At 46.1% G+C, this 20,407-nt stretch overlaps 1 protein-coding gene across 2 annotated transcripts in view; it reads right to left on the bottom strand.

Annotated features, from left to right (window-relative positions):
- LOC133493488 (non-muscle caldesmon-like) overlaps positions 1-15,431 on the bottom strand; it is a 51,061-nt gene extending 35,630 nt beyond the window's left edge. Inside the window, exon 1 of one of the 2 annotated variants that reach the window (XM_061806899.1) lies at positions 15,277-15,431. In XM_061806899.1, coding sequence (XP_061662883.1) covers positions 15,277-15,297 — 21 coding nt within the window. In that variant the 5' untranslated portion in view covers positions 15,298-15,431. Of the gene's footprint in view, positions 1-3,412; positions 3,589-15,276 lie in introns of those variants that run through there. The other variant, XM_061806898.1, reaches the window with a different exon arrangement.
- Positions 15,432-20,407: the final 4,976 nt, after the last annotated feature.

Genomic DNA, 20,407 nt, shown 5'->3' with positions numbered 1-20,407 from the left:
TTCCTTGTAAAAATCGTTTACTGAGTGATTGAAAAGCTGCTCGTTTAAACATCTGAAGGCGGCTAAAAAACACCTGCGCCGTCTTGGACCGCAGTGTTTACAAGCTTTCCGAGCAAGGTCACGCTGAAACAAGCCAATAGCCAACATCCCCCATTATGCAGCACTCCAACGCAACATTTAAAATGCAAATATTTGGCCCCTTTTTGACAAAAAATAAAAAAAATACATAAATTAACTCCAGATGCAAGCATGTCTCGCCGCAGTGAAGCGGCCAGGATAATAAATCCCAAAGGTCAACTGCTAATCCCGTTCCCCAAATTAAAGAGGGGCCCAAAAAGACGCTGGCGCTAATGAAATGGTTTTTAAAACTCGTGTCTCGAGTTTGAAACGGTTTCAAACGTTCGCTCGCGTCCGCAAACGGCCGTCTTTTGACTTTGAAAAGGATGCTTCGCCCCGCTCAAAACGAGCAAGCTGAAAAGCATCCGAATCCCCTCATAGACTCGGCGTGTTTGTAGCGGATTGAAGAAAAAAAAAAAAAAAGACGGCTCACTGCTGCTGCTTGTCCATATGACCAAATATGGAAGGAAAAAATGCTGCCTTTCCCGTAACCAAACTGGGAAAGAGGGGAGGAAAAAAAAAGAGGAAAAGTTCACTTCATGCTGTGTGCAGAGTGAGATAGGAAAACTCTCACACTAACGACACAGTGGCCGGAGTTGGCTCCTGCTCAATACTGCATGACTGATGGCTTCGCTGGGCCCGCCGCGATACTTGGGACGCACGCTACGCCTAAGATGCATCACCCCCCCCCCCCCCCCCTCCTCCTCGCCGACATTTCATCTACAAAACGCACACGTTCGACACCGCAGCCTGGGCCTCGCTCGCCGTAATCGCAAGACTCTGCCGGGCTCCGTTCCGCTCGGCCAAAAATAAAGCCAGCAGTCGGCCGCTTGAATTTAGAAAACGTTAGCGCGAGGCTCGGAGTGAGCCGGTTCACGGCGAGTTCGGGCGAAAGCTAGCATTTCGCAGCTCGCACAAAAGCAAAACTGCGAGTCGGAGATTCACAAAGCGGCAAGATGGCGACGATTAATAGATAAGAAAATCGGAGAAAGACGCCAAAATTGGATTTGAGACAAGCTAAAATTAGCATAGCGGCTATCGGTGAGATTAATGTCAGCATACCTTATTTGCATAATTTTCACCCTGTTAGGCCTCAGTCTGTGCAAATTATTACTAATACTACTTATGACTTTGAATTAATATACTTGAACATGAAAATATTCAATCGGTGCAGGCCTAAATTCTGCTTTGTTATTTTATTGTATTTTTTTGGCCTCGGGGGTGCATTGGTTTTACCTGCCAAAACTTGTTCCTCAAAACTAGAAAGTTGCTGTGCAAAACTGCTCCTCTAAAGAAGAAAAAACATTTGGAGGCTTGTTTGTGTGCCTGATGGCCTCATAAAACTGTTTCTAAAAACACGCCTCTGCGTGGTTCACAAGGAGTTTGGATCAAATTAGCTAGAATACCAGTGGCGGAACCGCACGGCAAAGCGATACTAAGGAGAATGTTTCAAAATTGTATTTCATTGGTACTCCGTGAGACACGAATTAGCATTAGCCTCGAGGAAGGCTCGGCTAACCTCTTGAAATCAATCCATTGTTTGGATAATATGCACATAAATGTACTGACAAATTGCGTATTAGCTTTTTTTCTAGGTTACTGCGCTTCATGCTAAGCTAGCTCAACTATGCTTGCTGTATCTTTAAAAATCAGCCATTTGGTGAATCAACTTTCAGGACGAAAACCAATCTTTCCACAAATATCCAACTTGTCAATTCAAAATCCAAACATTTTTGCATACAATAATATGCAAGCCCCATATACTCACAGTTCAGGATATTCAACTTTTGAGCCAAACTTCAGGATTAACCTCCAAAGTGTTGAACGCCCGTGTCCAACTCTTCAAGGTTTCAATACTTTTTGCACAAACATCATGTTTAAAGCCTTACAACGGTGAGGTATGCGCTGTTAATCAATTGCTCGGTGTCATCCCGGTCTTATGATGTCACAATGTAAACAGCGTGATAAAGAGGACGCTTTAAATACCTATTCGAGTTCAGCCGGGACATTTATTTGTCAGTTCATTTTAAATTGATCCGCAAACCCCACCAGAAAGCACCCAAAATGCTTTTAAGTTTTATTTTATGATTTTGACCTCTTTATCCCGTCTGCTAGCATTCAAGCTACTTTCAACCACAGCATCGGCGCGGGTCAACTTCGTAGAAATGCTGCGAAACGTTGTAAAAAAAAACAAAAAAATCTGTATTTGAAAGCAGCAAACGTACAAGGACATCAACGAGCTCCTTGGGACGACTGACGTCTTCAAAAAGTCTTGCAAACTGCATCGTAAATAAACACCCACGCACAAAGAGGAGGCTCGTCTCAGATGCGCGCAACTTTTAAACTGAAGTCCAAATTGCCGCTACTACAGTCAGAAAAGCAGTTGTAATGAAAAAAATAAAATAAAAAGCTAACAATTAAAGCCATTGTGGCTTTTTCTGGCTTCCTCTCGACACCTGCCTTGTGTAAACGAGACCTTGCCAGGTGTCTGCGTCTCCTCACCGGGACGTTAATCTGGTCCCAGCTAGCCGACCGCGGATTTCTGGCGGAGCCGGGCGCCGATACGTTCCCGGTTTTGAACCGAGCACCGCCGCCGCCAACGGGAGTTCATCCAGCTGACGACGATATCGAGCGGAATCCAACGAAAATGATCTCGAAAAGAATGGAACGCAAAACAGCTTTGGCGAAGGACGAAGCTATGTCTAGGCTTTTTTTTCCCCACATAACGAGGCGACGATTGCTATGCTAATTCTGAGACAAGATGAAAAAATGTAAGTTTTATGGCATCTGTGACGTGCTTCCTGCAAAACCCGCGTCAGTGGTTGAGAACAACAGTTGGGAGAAGAAGAAGAGGAAAAAAAAACAGAAAACAAGCAGCCGGGTGATTTATGCCGCAGTCAAACCACACAAACAGGCAACATCTTCCCATCCTACCTTACATGGAAACATCCGTAAGACTCAAGAAGCATGATGCAACGAGCCACACACACTGGGAGCTATTTTGCGAAAAATGACAGCAGAGTACAAACATGCACAAAAAAAAAAAAAAAAAAAAAAGGATTTGCACAGAGGACATTTGTTTAAATCTCTCAAAATGTCATAAATCCCGTTTTAACACGTCACTAAATCACATGGTGGAATGCCGTTTCGTTTTCCTTCCTCGTGCTGCGAGGCTGCTTTTCAAGGGTATTACGTGACAAGATATTTTTCAAAATAAGGGGGTTGCTGCATTCCTTGAGAGAGATAGGGAGGGGGGGGTGGCCGAGGGTGGGGTGGCGGTGGCTCTTTAACTCACCGTGGACGTCGAGAGCGATCCCACGACGATTTGAGAACGAGCGATAGGATTTCCCGAGACACGTTTACATAAACGCCATTTGAGACCTTTTTCTGTCCAGAGGCCTGAAATCAGGTCACTTGAATTTCTCAAGCTCATCTACGTCACTAGCTACATCGGCCCATTCCCTTTCTGCTCCAGAGCTCGGGTGCTCTCCCATGAGTGGGTCTTCAAACACCGAGGCAACCAATCAGAGGAGAGGGTGCGGTCCGAGCCAAATATGGGTAAAGCGGAAACAAAACTGGGTCAAACAGAAGTAGCTCTACATAGAGGGCTTTTCTGGACACTAACAAAACCATTAAGTCGGAGATCTAAATACTTACAGTACGGGACCCTTAAAGGTCAAGTGTCATCCCGATAAACAAACAAACAAAACAAACCGCCTCCCTGTCCGATCCACCTCCGCAGCGGTGATAAGAAACGCCGCCCCCGAGCGATAACGTCAGCACGGCCAAACCGCCTCCCCGTCCAATCCACCTCTGCAGCGGAGATGAGCCACCCCGGCGGTGCCCGTTCGCCGATCGCAGCTTCGGGCGGGGTGGCATATCGACACATTTAGCACCCCTGACTTTCGAATTTCGTCCCCTCCCCAACAATTACTTTTACTAGTAAAGTAGTACTACACTATGATAACTCATTTGGAGCCCACGAAGCTGTCGTCCTTTGCACCCGTGCAATCCATTTTTCACGACAAACCGGGTCTTTTGTAAAAGTATGAAGCGCGGATCCATCCGCCCGAGTGTTCCGAGCAATATCCAGCAATACAACGATCCGGCATTTTGGCTAACACGAAGGAACAACAAGCTACCTTCCTACCTTAAAACTAGTAGAAAAATTTGAGAGCGCCTGAGTGGGCGTCTGCTACTAACGTCACTTCCTGCTTCTTCTCGAAAACAAATCCCTCGAGAGGATTTTCATGGCGGGAGTTACAAAAAGCCATACACGTCAAAATCAGGTTTTGTGGTGGAAAAAAAAAACAAAACAGATGGGTCCATACCAGCTGACGTTTTTTCACTAATATACTAAAAATCATGCATTTCATGACAGTGGACCTTTAATGACAGGTATTGAGCCGGTACTTTTTTTTGGTACTTGGTGTAAAAAGCTATGGAATAACTCCACCTATTGATGAAATAGAAAATAATGTATATAGACGCTTATAAAGTCAACAGGGGGAAAAAATAAACTGCTCCAAGCCGCAATCTCGGAATTAAAGCACCATCACTTCAACGCCTCACCCTTTGTTTTGTGTTCTGACCCGTGATGCGTGACATTCCCATCTATTCCCGTCATAGCACAATAGACACTATCTCATGAAAACAGGGCGCAGCCCAAAAAAATGAATTGAACGGGCCGCTAAGTTCTTTGAACGACATTGAACTGCCCCGGGCTACGTGACATGTGTGCCGCGCGAGGCTGAGCCGGTAAAAATGCCAGCGACACACGAGAGGGAAGAAGGAGTGTAATAGGAAAGTGCCGCTTTTTTTTTTTTTTTTTTTTAATGGGAATACCGCGCAAGTCAGCAGAAAGTTCTCTGCGGTGTAAATCCATCACTTTCCCAGTCCGGCCCACCCGCCCCGGTTGACGGCGAGAAGCAGAAATGACACACCTCTGCTGGAGAAGCGTATCCGATTTGCCTTGCTGAGAGAAGAGAGCTCAGTTCTTCGCCCGGAAGACACATTCCAGTCGTGTCCGAGCGAAGGTTCTTTTCCGAGTGGAGCTCGACGAGCTCCGCGGCATCGTTTGTGCACGGTTATGCGGGTTTGCGATCGGCGTGGCAGCTAGCGAACAAGTGTCCGAATATTAACTATCCCTCTACAGCAAGGCTTTTTTTAATTGCGGATCTTCACGTCACCCAATAATTGCAGGCGTGTGTAATGTTCATTTTTTCCGGACAGTTTCCCCAGTGCTCGGACTGGAGACCCCCTTTGCCCTGGCGTCCTGTTGGCATTTCGGGAACTAGAAATTCCTTTTAGAAACAACAAAGTTGTCTTTCTGTGTTCTCTTTCTTTCACCGGAACGTCGCTCTCGGGAGGGCAGAAACTGGATTCAACCGCAAACTGACACGCATTGTACGATTTCACTGGTGCCACTTCTTCACTAATTTGTGCGCCAATTTTAGACTACAGCTTAAGACCGTGGAATGCCCAATCATCTTTGAATTCCATTAGCCCGATGTGGTATTTACTGTTAAATTGAGGATAAAATTCAGCTTTCGAGGTTAATATATGTGTGGTATTTAAGGCTGCTAATTCCTAAATTTATTGGAATAACACATATCTCAGACAGCCATGAAATTGTAAATAATTGAGCAGCGGCGCTCTTCGGAGGGTGCCGGCGCGTTTTTAGCTGATGGCAGAACTGGAAATGAGATTCGGTTCACAAAGCAGTGGCGGTAAATGGGAATAAATCCCAAAAAAATGCAGTTATCCCGCCTCCTAGTCCTGTCCAGGGAGGGGGTTAGTCCATCTCTTCCCACTCTGAACTGCTGCCTCCGCCTGGGTCGATTTAGCTCTCAGACTGATATGCAGGAATCAAAAATGCAGAACTGTTTGTCTTCGACCACCGCCTAGCTCGTGTTTATGTTGAGAGTTACCCATCCATCCATTTTCTTTGCCGCTTATCCTCACGAGGGTCGCGTGGCATGCTGGAGCCTATCCCAGCTGTCGACGGGCAGGAGGCAGGGTACACCCTGAACTGGTTGCCAGCCAATCGCAGGGCACATCGAGACAAACAACCGCACTCGCAATCACATCTAGGGGGAATTTAGAGTGTCCATTTAATGTTGCATGTTTTTGGAATGTGGCAGGAAACCGGAGTACCCCGGAAAACCCACACAGGCACAGGGGAGAACATGCAAACTCCACACAGGTGGGTGATTGAACCCGGGACCTCAGAACTGTGAGGCCAACGCTTTACCAGCTGATCCACCGTGCGGCCCTTGAGAGTTATGTTAACTGTTATTTCATTTCAGGCCAATCTGGAGCCTCAGTGGCCAGTTTTTCATTATTAGTTTGAAACTGGACTAGTATGGCTCTGTTTTCACCTGGATGAGTGGCAATGGAGGGATCCCAGTCTAAGTCAGGCAAAAACAGCAATATGCTAATTGAGTATTTTCCAATAAAAGTGATAAAAATAAGCATCGATAGATCAGTCCGACTGTAACATCTAGATTAGCGGTGAACTGGTACTTGGATCTTTTGGAGGCGATACCAATTGTTTGAGGTCATTAAAGAAAGCGCAATTACACGGCGACTTGGAAGGCGGAGACGAATCTTCAAACCACTCACGTTTTAAGTCTCCCCTGCGTGACATGTGCCATCTTTAATCCGAAGAGAAGGAGCCATTAGTCTAAAAGGGGCGGCTAATTAATCCTTGCCGCCGTTCCGTTAAGAGGTCATGCTCACTTTGCGGACCAGAGATGTGTACCGGGTAAATACGCTCTAACCTCGTTCACCTGCCTTTCCTGAAGCCCACTCGGCGGGATCTCCAGATGAGGGACAACTGTCTGTATTTCTTCATCATGTATTTCATTTTTGTTGTTGTTATTTTCCCCACGGCTTTCCCCCTGACCCCTCCCCACAACACTGTACTATCAGCAAGCATTTTTTTTTTCGCCACCTCACTTGTTGAAAATAGAAACCGACAGAAGCATTCAAGCTGAACCGAGAGCCAGCGAGAAGGTGAAACTACAACAGGGCGCATCGCATGAATCAGCCCTTCGTTTAATAAGTACCATTTGGCTGTCACCTCGGTGGCTATAGAGCCGCTCTATTACAGTAAAGCCCCTCCGGTCCGGGGGCTGGGGTTATTCAATAAAACCTGAGTGAGTATTTCTCCCAATCACCACTGGCAGGCCTCTGATGGGGTTGGGGGATCTCCCGTACCCCCCACCCACCACCGCCGCCGTCCCCCTTGCACGGCACTGTCTGATTAAAATGGTTTTCGAAAGACATTTTTTTGTTCTCCCGGTGCCCTTTGCCTGACGTAATAATAGAATGCGGAGGGACAAAATTACAAATGACTCCAACAGAGGATGAAATGATTTCCACATAAAATACAAGATCTAATCTGTACAGGATGGATGACAAACTTCGAACCACTGTACCCTCTCGGGTTCCCCTACCCCCGTGGACTGTATCATACATATTTGGTCAAGCCAGTGAATATCGGGACCTGGACACAACCCTCATCTCCGTGCTTCTAAGCGCCATCACGGTGAAACAAAAAGCAAGCTGCGACTGTGACACAAATGAGGTAAACGGCGTAGGAATTAACAGCAGTTTGTCCATTGTGACAAACCTCGACATCAGTCCGAGGTCGATTTCACCCCATGGCGATGATCTGCCAGGCATCAAACGCAATTGTCTTCAGTTCCTTCTTGCACCGGCGGCATTTCCCCTCCTGTTTCTCTTCAGGAAGTTAAAATGCCTGCTCAGTCGGCTTCAGGTCAGGTGATTGACTTGGCCTTTGCATAACATTCCACATCTTTGTCTTAAAAAAAGCTATTTGGTTGCTCTTGCGGAATGGTTCGGGGTCACGCTGTGAAGCACAGTCCGATGAGTACTGAAGCAATATGAGCAGATGATACTGCCTTAAACACTTCTGATGTTTTCGAAAGTACTCACATCCTCAATAAATACAGGAGAACCAGTTCCAATGGCAGCCAGATCCCCCATTACCGTCGGTCCCTTAAAAAGGCACATAGACCATCCGCTTAAACCTGATTTGATTGTAAACACCTTCCAATTCGAGATGAAAGGCTGCGATTGCATTTTTGATGGTTGAGATATCGAAGTACTTTCCGAGAACCAGTCGACTACACAGGCCTCGCTCTTTCCATCACGAGCGATAGTCAACCAATTGACGCCGTGTCTATTGTCTTGATCCTACCACCATTCTTGATTAAAGATGACGGAACTGTATTGCTAGGTGGGACTCAGGTGCTGGGATCCACGTCCAAAAGACTAGGTAAGGGATCACTGGGGGTTTGCCGGAACATATTCTCCATTTGTTTGGGGCGTTGACGCAAGAATGGCTCTGCTTTTGATCTTCAGTCTTAATCACTTTCACCGACCCCCCCCCCCCCCCCTTCTCGTCTCAACAGGGCAGTGACACGTGAAGTGGAAAGTAATGGCAACAGCGGAGTGTCCCCGCCGCCAGCCTTGTCAGTAAAGCATTCCTGAGAGATCCTCAGAGGCTCCTATACAAATCTTTGCGAGTATGCTTCTGATTAGGAGCCACAAAAGACTACACTCTATAAACGTGGTCTTAAAACAATTACCGCTACTCCTGACTGCAACTGGCCGCGGACCCCAGGCTGTGCTATTGCCTCGCGCAGCTCCCACGTACAATACGCCAGAACCAAACATAATCCATGAAACGTCCCCGTAGAATCGCCAAGACACGAGATTGTCCCTGTTAGCACAGAATGCAAATGCCAACCTCCTAATCCATTCCTTGAATCCTTCTGGTCGAAGGCCTTCTCGTGACAGGCGTGACATTTTCTACCTTCAGATATTCGCGCTCCAGGTTTGTGCTGGTCTTATAATAAGAATGTCATCAATATAGCGCCAGAGAGCCTGCGTTTATCCCGATTCTGATCCAATCTCCAGACCATTTTGTTTTATAAGATCATCTTATAACATTGTTTGTCTGGAAACACTCGGAAAACATTGCGGCGTAAGTGTTTTTGGTTTTTCGGTTTTCGGAGCTCACGTTTGATCGCGCGAGACTTGGAGATAGGCGGTTGAGCAGAATCTTGCCAGATTTGTTATCTTTATGTTTTGGGTCTGCAGCAGATGAAAGATCTTTGCGTGTACCAGGTCTTAGCCAAAGTTGAACTGTACATATGTTACTGTTATCTTTATAGTACATTTTTTGCCAGGTTTGAGGAAACCAGTTAACAGGTCGTAGGAGTTCTTATGGCTGGCAAATGAATCAACAAAAGCAACACCAAAAGTCCCTCTTTACTGTATTAATTGTACTAACAGGCTATTTTAGAGTGTTTAGGAACATATAACAAAATTTAGAAATCTATCCTGATAGCACCACAGTGGTTAAACCTAGGCAAGGGCCAAAGAGAAACCAAAATGTTCTCATTTTTGAAGTTCTTCCAAGGCACACAAGCAGATTTGGAAGTCTCGCTTCAATCCGCATACCCATTTAAGGACAAGGTGATTTTTTTTTTTTTTTTGTGTGTGCGGATGATGTCACTCCTCACCGTCTTGTGTACAGATCCCACACGTTATGGCGGGCGTCCAACATGTGGTTCACCCTCTCCGAGCCGACGTGCGCGCACGCCGCCGACGTAAGCCACCGGCGTAAATCCAGCAAGCCTATTAGTGACCCACACACAGTGGCCTGTCTGTCCCTGACCCCTGCGGGACTCTTTTCCTTGTGCGACTCAAAGCGGTTAACCTTTCTCACTGTGCAAACACATGACCTCACTGATCATGTGTTTACACTCAAAGGTATTTTTCACACACACACACACACACACACACACACACACACACACACACACACCACACACACACACACACACACACACACACACACACCCGAGATCTACCTCTACGTGCTACCCAACTTTTATTCGCCATCACCTCAAAATATGGGACTTAAAACATCGGCTTGACAGGCTCTCTGCGGTTGAACTTGTTTGGTTTTAGGACGCTAAATGGGGCCTGAGCGGAAAGGACATTGAAACATTGATGTACAGAATGAGTTGAATAGAACCTTTGTTCTAAAAGAGAGTATGCGATTGAAAAAAAAAAAACCAAGGGTGTAATGGTGGTGAAGAGGAGGAATGGGAGCGAAAACCTTAGCTGCTTCCGCAGAGTCGAGCCGGGCACGTCTCGCGGTCCCGCGGGGACGACGCGAAAGGAAAGGACAAGGCCAATCAGCAAACAGAGACATTTCCTGTGCTTGTTTTATCACCAGAAGAAGCCCAAAGGCTAAACGTTCCCGTCGGAAAAAAAAATAAGTAAATACTGGACACGTTTCCAAATGAGCTGCTTTTGGGGGGGAACGAACGCGCATCGTTGCAGGATGACATCAGAACGGCCGCTTCGGCGGACCGACCTCACTCTCGCTCAATCATCCGCGGGAAAAGGAAAACAAAAAGGCTTTCACCTTTGCGTTACTGAGATTAAAATCATCACCTGCTTGGAAAAAAATACATAAAAAAAAAAAAATAGGATTACAAATGTCTTGTTTCACCACTTTGAAACTTCTGGCGGAGGTTGGCATCTGGCGGCGAGCAGATGGCGGGCCAGCGTGCCAATTACCGACGCCGACATGCCGCGCTGCTTATTAGGCAATCTGGCGCGTAGTGATAGCGCTTAAAAGGCAGAAAAACGACAGGAACGAGAGGTTGATCTCGCTGGCGTTTTAAGAGGGGTGACTAAAGCCTGGGGAAATTCAAGTGCCGGACTTCCAGGCCCCGCTTGGCGCTTTGTTTGGTCACCGCAATAGTTGCAGTTCATTGGGGGGGGGGGGGGAAGGTGACTCTTGAAAACGGGTCGATAACGCGTCACTTAGCTTTGCGCTAACTCTGCGACAATGGGCCAGAGTCAGCTTGACTCAACTGAGGGACGAAAATGAGTCAGCGTTCTCCTTCGCCCAAGAGACCGCGTGAGCCCAATTGTAGAAAAATGTCAGATTATCCGACCGAGTTCTCCAACGGAATTGCGCTACGTCAGCTTTCCTGCATTATGACGAAAAAAAAAAAAAACCAAACAGAACGCTAAATTACGCCGAGGGAGGAAGCGGTGATGGTGGTGGCAAGGGGGAGTTCTCCCCTTAAAACGTCAAATAACAGGATTTAAACACAGCATCGCAAACTTCTGCAAAGCTCTTACGGTCCATTTTCCAGGACCTGACTAAACACGGTCTAACGTTTCAAGCCCTCGTGCGATTTCGTGCGTCCGCCTTCACTTGTTACCCAGCGAAGAGTTAAGATTTCTTTTTCCCCTCATTCCAGAGCCGTCTGTGGGTCCAAACAGTGCGGTTCTGGATTCGGGGCATTCAAATTACATGCTATCCAATTCACAAGAAGAAGGGGAGGGGACGGACGCGGACCCCGGTAAGTTTCTAGTCAAATTACAATCACGCTCGCGAAGATCACTTGGAGCGCATTGATCACAGACGGCCTCGCGAGCTCAGATTCTGAAGAGGAAGAAATCTGTTTGGAAACCAGGTGAAAGGTTACAGAAACAGCTGGCAAAACTGCGGTTTCGCCGGTCCATAACGAGAAGAAACCGGGATAATAGCGCTGGCACCTGCTGCGGGGGAAACAATGCATGTTTGGCTGACAGCTTTCGCTCGCAGTGACTGGAAACTGGATTTGGGAAGAACATATTGTACATTAAAAATGTATTTTCCGTCCTATCCCGCTTCGAGTTGGCAGCTGTTGCTCGGGCGGTGGTAAGAGACGGCGGATTCCTTCTTTGGAACGAGATACGCTTGTGGATTAAGGGGCTCTAGTATCAAACTTTTTAAGAGTGAACGCATTGCATCGCGCTGCGCGTGCAGACGCATGTTGATGGTGACGTTAATGAGGCGGATGGGGGTCACCTGATCTGCCATTTTTTTGGGGGACTTTAATCAGAGAGGAGCGAGCGAGGAGGCAAGAGGGAGGGGGGCGTACAGTAACAAGAGGCCTTCGACCACACAGTGCAACTCCAGACTCCGGAAATGCATGGCAATGTTCCCGACATCCTGCTTGCCCCGCCCCAAACCCCGACACAGCCAAAAGTCCTGTTATCACCCTCCGCAATTACCTCCGCATTTCATTTTGTCTCGCACGCTCACAATTACACAATCCTTCTCGTAAACGCGCCGCCACGATTTACTGTAAAACATTACAGGCAAAAGCATCACGGGCATGAATTCACTTGAAGGTTCCACGCCATCAAAATCCAATTTTCTTGTCCCGGTTTATGCATAACGTAAGTCGGCGACAAGGCTAACGTTTTTGCATTTTGTCGAGGTTTCTCATTTGTGACGCAGCTGTGGATGAAATTAAAATGCTCAAGTCGAGTCTAGCGAGCCACCAGATGCCGCGATTATCGCCAAGGACCAATGGACCTTCCCAACCTGTCAGTTACTCGTACAATAATAGCCAATCAGATAGCCGCATTGTCTTGACACGCCCCTCTCCCATTATTGTCCCACAAGCAATGCTGGTTGCTAGTAGCGTGCGCTTGGAAAAGTTAATGTTACGAAGAAAATGGTCCTCAGATGCGCTTGGGGAACGTGCAATTCTGATGAAAGATATCCGCCGAGGTAACAAGGGGCCCGTTTGATTCATTTTCCAGATCCAAAACACAGTTGACAACGTGTCTACGATGGATTAAGGCTAGCAGAAGAGCGCACGTACAACTAAATGCGGACAATATCAACAAACACAAGGCTGTATCTTCTGAGTTTGATTGAATTATTATCAGTGCTTTATACACTGCAGGAGAACAACTTTCACTTTGTTGGCGTACCACTGACCTGCTGAATGAAGTGTGTAATGTTTTATGCCGAAAAGTCAACTTAGGGATACGTAAATACGCAATGTTATGCAAGAGAAATGCCCATTTGCCCATTTGTATCACATCGGACTTTTAAGACAGAGCACTGGGTTCGATTATGAGCCAAGTCAAATGAATACACCCACTCATGTATAAAGACTACAATGATATTACTCGTGGTCTTTCCAAGTAAAAAGTACTCACCCTGCTTTACATGCGCAGTACGATTGCACTATTTTATCCTGTTGGATTTCAATACAAAGTTTGTGATGCGTCACACGTTTTTTGCATCAATCGCCGACGTCTGACATTGCCTCCCGCTCCGTCCAAAATCTTAATTCCGTGTACGTATCCTCGCGTGAAATAGTTGAGACCTCTCTGTAGAACTCTCTTGGACAAGTCTGGTGTATTTGGCAAAAAAAACCCCAGGGAATACGTGATAGAGAATCCACTTCAAACCTGTTCTATTCAGTCGGCATTTTGGAAGATTGTGGGACATGGCGACTGTTTGCTAATGGGGGCGGAGCTTAAGATCACCAGTCGGAAAGGACCGTCAGAGCAAAGCTGCTTTCTGTATTTAGATTAGGATCGAGAGATGATACATATCACGAGGAATATAAATGATGGCGTGGGAACTTAAAAGGGATCGAGACCTAACGTAGCTAACGCTAACGTGTTCCATCCATCCATTATCTACCACTTTTCCGGGTCGGGTCACGGGGGAAGTAGCTTCAGCAGGGACGCCCAAACTTCCCTTTCCCCAGCCACTTCTTCCAGGTCTTCCCGAGGCGTTCCCGAGCCAGCCGAGAGACATGAAGTCTCTCCAGCGTGTCCTGGGTCGTCCTCGGGGTCTCTTTCCGGTGGGACGTGCCCGGAACACCTCACCGGGGAGCCGTCCGGGGATCAGATGCCCCGGCCAGAATTCCGACGGTCCGCCCCGACGGAGCCGTCGTTTAGTTTGGAATCGAAACACATTCCTTATCTCCCAGACACTTCGTTACGTACGCGCCGCGAGATCCGATACGAGAGTCCATCAACAATTTTTTTTTTTGCCTCGCGAAAAGATAACGCGCCGTTCGGAGGGACTGGATTTATTTTTGCGGTCGGAGTTTGCAGCGGCGGCAAAATATTCGAAACAGCTGTCAGGGTGACGCAACGCTGCAACCCAATAACGAGCACAGATTTATACTAACTGGATCTTCTTTTCCTTTCGGCTTGTCCCGTTAGGGGTCGCCACGCACATTCGTTTGGCACGGTTTCACGCCGGATGCCCTTCCTGACGCAACCCCTCAGCAGATTTATACTAACTGGACGTTCCCGTTGGAATCGCTGCTTTATTTGAGTCTGCAAATACGCACGCGCCCCTTTTCATAATTTTCTGACGGAATTGAGCATTATTAATTAGCGATTGGGCTCTCGTATTGGATTGCGCACCCGTGCCTAATAGTGTGGCCGGGGAGTGCCGGCTTTCACCATTCTCAAGACGTTTGCCTGAAATCACGCAGCTGCATCCGACTGCATCTCCCTCTCATCGAATACACTTTTCATTTTCAATCACTTGCCTAAAATATATATATATGTATATTAAATAAAGCATAAAAAAAGACAAAGGCACCAATGCAGCCCAGCCCCCAACTTACCCATCAACACTCCTCCCTCCCCCCTCCGTGCATACATTTCACACATATTAGTGTGTGACAAAGCTGCGATCAAAGACTTGCAGGCCAACTCAAGTTCAGTTTGGGGGGGGGGGGGGGGGGCTGGTTGCTTCAGGGGCTCGAGGAGATCACAAAGAACGTGTTACCTTGAAACCAGATCGTATATGGATTCATAACGCACTCGCTGGGGGACGATTGTGGACTGGAGATGCATGTTAATACGACTACTACTACTATTACTACTACTAATAAAGTTGGTACAATGGATTAGTGCTGTGGAAAAAAAAAACCCGCGATTAAAACTCCAAATCACTTTTACCATCGTTCACTTCATATTGCATAAATGACATTCTTAAGAATCGGTGACTGACAACTTTTTTTTTTTTTTTTTTGTGGGAATGAGCTCATGTACAAAAATGAAGAGCGCACAAAGGAGGGAGCGGCTAACGGACCAAACATGTTTGCACAAAAATACGCACAGCGCCGACTGCGCAATCCTTTGTTACAACAACAACAACAAATAAAAACCCGCACATCCAAGTTTGAATGAGTTGCATTCAGTCAGCGACTACGCGGCTTGGGGCATATTTATTAGTATTATTTATAATTTTTTTTTTTTTTTTTTTTTTTTGCGTGCGCTTACCTGTGGATCGTAACGGAACATGAGCTCTCGGGTCGAGTACGAGGAGAAGGAGGCGAAGAAGAAGAAGAAGAAGAAGAAGAATTGGAGGCAGCCAGTCTGATGTCGCTGCTCCGCTCAACGCAGCACCGAGAGAAGCCCAACTCAAGCTCCGCCCCCTTTTGTGAACAACAACAAAAAAATAATAAAGCGCAATCGGTGAAGTCCAGCACTGAAGTACACTGCAAACAGCATAGACTGATTATGAACAATTGCAAATTTTTCGTTTTTTTGCGCAGAACTAATATAAGAACCGTCCCCCCCCCGCTTCCTCCCCCATGGCAGGAAGTCGCCACGGCTCTTCCAATCGTAACTTTATTGACACAGCGCCTACAAAAAGACGCGATATCAACGTCCTTTGACGGACAGGATTGCGTCCATGAGACACAGTCGTCATGCTCATAACGGCATAAATAAATATGACTAAAAACCAGGAACGTGCATGGAAACCAAAAACTGTAAAGGCACCGGTGTCAAACCCGGGGTCCGGGGGCCAGATTTGGCCCGCCGCATGATTTCATGCGGCCCGCGGGGGGAAATCATGTGTACCAACTTCCGTGATTTTTTTTTTGTTCAAATCTGTACCAAAATTTCAAATTGCCATATCTTATGTTGTATTTGTATTTCCAAGCTTTTCCATAGTTGTTGGGAAAATACTTGACACCTTCTCCTTATAAATAGATATTTATTAGCTATATATTATATGTATACAAATATATATTACATATTTATTTTTGGTATAGACGCACACCGAACAGAGTAACAGTCTTTCCAGTATAAATCAATACATTCCATAACGCATCAGAACAAACAAACACGCCCTTACAGCTCATTGGTGTGAGTGGATCACGTGACCACCCCACTGGATAACTAGTTTCAAAACAAAATCCATCAATTAAAAGAAAATATGAGAACATAATTCAACATCTTAAATCAGTGATTTCCAACCTTTACAGCGCCAAGGCACATATTTTACAATTGAAAAAAATGGATCAATTAATTACTTTCTGTACTTTCTGAGGATTTGTTTTGTTCTGTCTGTCATTGTGCCTCACTGGCATAAATAGATGAATAATTTTTTTATTGGAATATATATATATTTTTTTTTTAGCAATTACATAAAATTGGATAACTTCCCACCGGACACTGTTTAGGAATCATTGCCTGAAATGATAACATTGAGCCATTACAAGCATTTTTATTTTGTTACCAAACGACAATAGTTGGAAAAACTCAATTTCTGACACCAAAGCTAGTTCGTGAATTTCATGTGGAAATATGATGAGGCGGTTAAAGATTTTTGTCGTTTCACAGCCATGACGGCCCGTTGAGGAAAACCGCAAAGACAATGTGGGCCGCGACAAAAATGAGTTTGACACCCCCGCTGTGAGGTGTTTGTCAACCTCGACTGATCCGTTGTACAGATTTCATTTATAAATATGTAATTGCACACCCGGCACGACTGTCACAAAAATTACACCCTGTACAGTGATCACAAGATTGCGATTTGTCCATCCCACAAATCAGCTTTTTAAAATACTGCTTCTTGTTCTCAACAAAAGATTATCATAAAACATCACTTCAAGAAAATGAAATGAAGACGACTAGCTGGGAGGTTTGTTTTTCATTTTAATTCGGCAGAAACGTACTTCTATGAATAATTCACTTTTGAAACAAATTAGAATGCCAACTGGCTGAAATTTCAACCCCCCACCCCAAAAAAAACAAGTACAAAACAGTCAGCATCTAGCTCAAAATAGTATATTATCCATCCATCCATTTTCTTTGCCGCTTATCCTCACGAGGGTCGCGTGCTGGAGCCTATACCCCAGCTGTCCACGGGCAGGAGGCGGGGTTACTCCCTGAACTGGTTGCCAGCTAATCGCAGGGCACATAGAGACAAATAGTCGCACTCGCAACCACACCTACGAGCAATTTTAGAGTGTCCAATTAATATTTTTTGGGATGTGGGAGGAAACCGGAGTGCCAACTCCACACAGGCGGGTCCGGGATTGAACCCGGGTCCTCAGAACTGTGAGCCCACCGCTTTCCCAGCTGAGCCACTATAGTATCTTATATAATATATATTTTCGATTTCAAAAGCCATAAATTTAAAGGATGATGCTAACCACATTTTCAGAAATACTCCAGAACTTCCTCTATCTGTTACCTGTCAGTCATTTTTATCCAAGGTAACAAAATGGCTGAATTCATTTTTTATTTTTTTTTAATTCACTCACTGTGAATTAACAGCAGCACAGTTTTGTCGTTCCATTAGTAACAATATTGCACCGAACAACGCATTGAACTCAAGAACATGAAGCCGCCGGCGTAGAAACGAGCACCATATGCGATTCCAGAAAAAGGGGGAGGAAAAAAAAAAAAAATACATGAATGCAGCATGTTGATTGTGTGCATGTGCAGATGAAATTTTGTGTGCGGGAAAAATCCAAAGTCAAGGCGCACGGGAAGAGAACCAACGACAAGGGAGCTGGGCAATCACAGCTCCTCTCATTCCGAAATAAAATGATGAATTTGGAGATAAACCCGCACGCCATCCGTCGTGCGTGTTCTTTCATGACTTTTATGCCAGATCATGTTTGCATAACTTGGCTCCCCAAAAAACGTTTTTTTGTCACCCCGTTGCCAAATCTCCTCCTCCAAAACGAGGTTCTCCGACTTCGACAAGTGAATGTAAATGCAAACTTAATATTTACGCCACGATCCCCGGTTTATATATCTAAAATTGTGAGTATGTTCGACTGGAAAATGGCCTTTGAGAGTACGTAGTCCGTGGAATGTCTCCCGCACATTTCTGGACATACACCAAGGAAGAAACGTGACGGTTTTGGACTGTTTTGCTTTTTGTCTGCCAATTGCAGCTGCTGTCAGGCGTAGACGAGAAATATAGCGGATGCTCAGAGCCTCGGGCCGGAAAGATCATCTATCCGCCAAAGGTACCCGTCAATACGGTAGAGTCATTTTAATCAGCGGTCCCAACATTTGCTGTCACCAAGTAGTTTCATTCAAAACAAGATTTGTACAGAATTCATAGAAACAACCAGGTTCTCCGATTCCATGTTGGCACAATATCCAGGTCACCGGAAGAGATCCAAGCCATTGAGATCAAGGGTCAAGAAAGCGCCTTAAAACGCACGGAGGGTTCCACCCCAAGTCCAACATCGGAAGCCTGTAGACAAAGGTGAAATAGTTGTGGGGGGAGGACTAAAGAGTGTCACAGGCACTATTCTGGAGAAAACAGGTTTTCAAGAATACATGAAGACGATGAACCCCGGGGACACCGTACTGAATTAACGCTTCAGGCGACAGAACTCCATAAGGAGAAGGAGCCAGATGGGCTCTCATGGAACAACAAAGCCCTGCGTTGGAAGTTCCATTGACAAATTGAAAAACTGGTTGACAGAGAAAAACATACCAGTGGCTACAAGAGGACAGACTGAAAGACAGCATGGAGAGACACTAATCATGGCAACGCAAGAACAGAGCGTAAACAGAAGATCACTAAAGGCCCTGGGGTCTACCGGATCACGTAGAACCACAGATGCAGGCCGTGCAAAGAAGCCCTAAAGACAGTCCAGCGCATCAGAGCAGAGTGCAAGATACTGGCAGGCAAGGATTACATGGGGTGGGGTCACCAGGTAGCAGAAATAGTGGACCCACACATCGCTTCCCGAATGCGGTCCCAGAATCTAGATTGGCAGACATAACCAAAGGTGGTTGAGAACAACCAGTCCGAAAGCCTACGGGACTATCAGATCCAGACTGACAAACCAGTGGTGGATAAATCGAGACGGCAGCATGAAAGCTATCCCGAGTGATTGGACCATCCAGAAAAGGGAACATGAAAAGCAGGAGAAATCCAAAGAACTGAAGGAGGAACGAGAAAATGCGGATGGTGGTGGGTCGGAGTGATTGAGGCAGTTAAGCTCCCTGAGCTGGGTGGATGGATCCGGCAGATCCCAGGAACAATACCCGGAAAAACGATAAGATTCTGCGCAGAACCCTCAAGAACCAAGGCCTCTGGCATACGACCTGACCTGGAACAAGAGACTACCAAGGTAGGTGAGAAAACTAGTTAATATTTTGTTCTTCCTTGAACGAGCCAGTCCCATCATTTGCGACCAGGTGTGAGAGAATCACCTGTTTCGATGATCCAGTATTTTGAGTAGTTAGCTGTTAAATACAGCTTGGGAACTTGTAGGCTCTTCTGGTTCTGGTTTATCATTTGTCCTTCTCCACTTTCTGAAGCTTTACAAAGATACTTTCTACCAAAACTTGCTCATTAGCCGGACTGTACCTTATTACTTCTGTATCACATGACCCAGACGAGTGGGTACACGTACTGCATCAGGAGCAGAGGCAGGTGCCCCTGATTTTCAAAATTAAACTTCTTTCATTGAGACTGATGACAGATGCAATTTTTTTTTTTTTTTTTTTGCTCAACCCCGCCTCCGCAGCCTGGCACCAAATTGCCCGTGGAACTGAAACATAAAATGAAATACCTTTGAAGGAAACCTCACTAATTGGATTGTGTTATTCTAACAGCGCCGCTTCCAAAACTTTACTGTAATCTGAAGGAGTTCAAGGCCAGTCGAGATCAAATTCACGCCGCTTGATTGTTGGCGCCCGTATCTGCAAATCCATTTCCTGCGGGATTGGAAGCGTGCCAGATGCTCCTAATTAGCAGTGGTTAACGCACTTCGAGTTCCCCGTGGAATAACGTGAGACGGCAGGGTGGGCAAACCAGGGGGGGGGGGGGGAATTCAAATATCGAAAGGGAAGGTGAAAAAAAAAACATCAATAGATCATTTTGCAGCTTCAGTACTGGACACTGCAATTGGGTGACAAGATGCAAGGCGTAAATATCATAGAAATATAAAATTGACGGATTTATCCAGATAAGAACGATAAGGCAGAAGGTTCAGAACACAGACACACGCCTGACTTTGGCGGAGGAAGCGTGGGATCAATTCCCGCGCAGTGATGGTGTCGATATGTGATGCGTGACTTTCTGGCGACCAGTTCAGGGTGTATCTCACATCTTTCTCTCTCTTTCGGGCACTCTCGTGACCCT

The sequence above is a fragment of the Syngnathoides biaculeatus genome, chromosome 20 (assembly GCF_019802595.1).
Source record: "Syngnathoides biaculeatus isolate LvHL_M chromosome 20, ASM1980259v1, whole genome shotgun sequence".
Classification (NCBI taxonomy): Eukaryota; Metazoa; Chordata; class Actinopteri; order Syngnathiformes; family Syngnathidae; genus Syngnathoides; species Syngnathoides biaculeatus.
The sequence above is the reverse complement of the archived record's forward strand: the minus strand, read 5'-3'. Positions and strand labels throughout refer to the sequence as shown.